The 772-nt window shown below is 49.9% G+C and overlaps 1 protein-coding gene across 1 annotated transcript; it reads right to left on the bottom strand.

The window, feature by feature from the left end:
* Nucleotides 1–5: 5 nt before the first annotated feature.
* Nucleotides 6–766, bottom strand: LOC105461910 (integumentary mucin A.1-like; the record flags this gene model as incomplete). Its single annotated transcript, XM_011708423.1, has 1 exon — nt 6–766. A coding segment is annotated over exon 1 (723 nt), but the record flags the coding sequence as incomplete, so codon positions are not given.
* Between the last annotated feature and the right edge of the window lie 6 nt (nt 767–772).

Raw genomic sequence — 772 nt, 5'->3', positions numbered from 1 at the left:
CCTTTCGTAACCGGCGCTTCGCTCATCTCCGTCGTCGAAGAAGCCGTAGACTCGCTGACAAAGTCTTGATGGATCGTTGGCTTAGAAGACGTTGCTCGAGCAGTTTCGAGACTGGAAATCGGCGTTGTCGAGAGGAGAGTCGTCGTTTCACCACTTTCGCCAGTTCCCTCCGAACTATGCTTACTAATGCATTCAATGGACTCACAGGATCTCGCGGCAGGTGTTGTAATAGATACTGTGGAGGGCTTTGTAACTTCGTCTTTGGAGTACGGTACGTGAACTTTTCTCACTTTCGTACGTTCTATTTTCACGACGACGGTCGGCTGCTCCGCCGTCAACACGAGCGATGTCGTAGTAGCCGGAGACGACGTTGTGGTAGATGTTGTAGGCAACATTGTACTGGTGGTTGTAGGCAATGTTGTGGTGGTCGTTGTGGGTGATGCAGTGGTAGTTGTGGGTAAAATTGTAGTGGTCGTCGCAGGCGATGTAGTTGTAGTTGACAACGTTGTTGTAGTCGTAAATAATGTTGTAGTTGTCGCAGGCAACGTAGTCGCAGAAAATTCTGTAGTAGGCAACGTCGTAGTCGTTGTGGGTAACGTCGTAATTGTTGTGGACGATGGTGTCGTTGTCTCAGCTGCTGTGATACTCATCGTGGCCGCAGTTGTCGACTCTTCTTGACGAGTTGTCGTCATGTGCTCGATCGTAGTCCTCGGCGTAGTCATTGCCATCGTGCTCGTAAATTCCGAATTTTCTTCCGAGGATGTCCTCGTTG

The sequence above is a fragment of the Wasmannia auropunctata genome, unplaced genomic scaffold (assembly GCF_000956235.1).
Source record: "Wasmannia auropunctata unplaced genomic scaffold, wasmannia.A_1.0 LD275188.1, whole genome shotgun sequence".
Classification (NCBI taxonomy): Eukaryota; Metazoa; Arthropoda; class Insecta; order Hymenoptera; family Formicidae; genus Wasmannia; species Wasmannia auropunctata.
The sequence above is the reverse complement of the archived record's forward strand: the minus strand, read 5'-3'. Positions and strand labels throughout refer to the sequence as shown.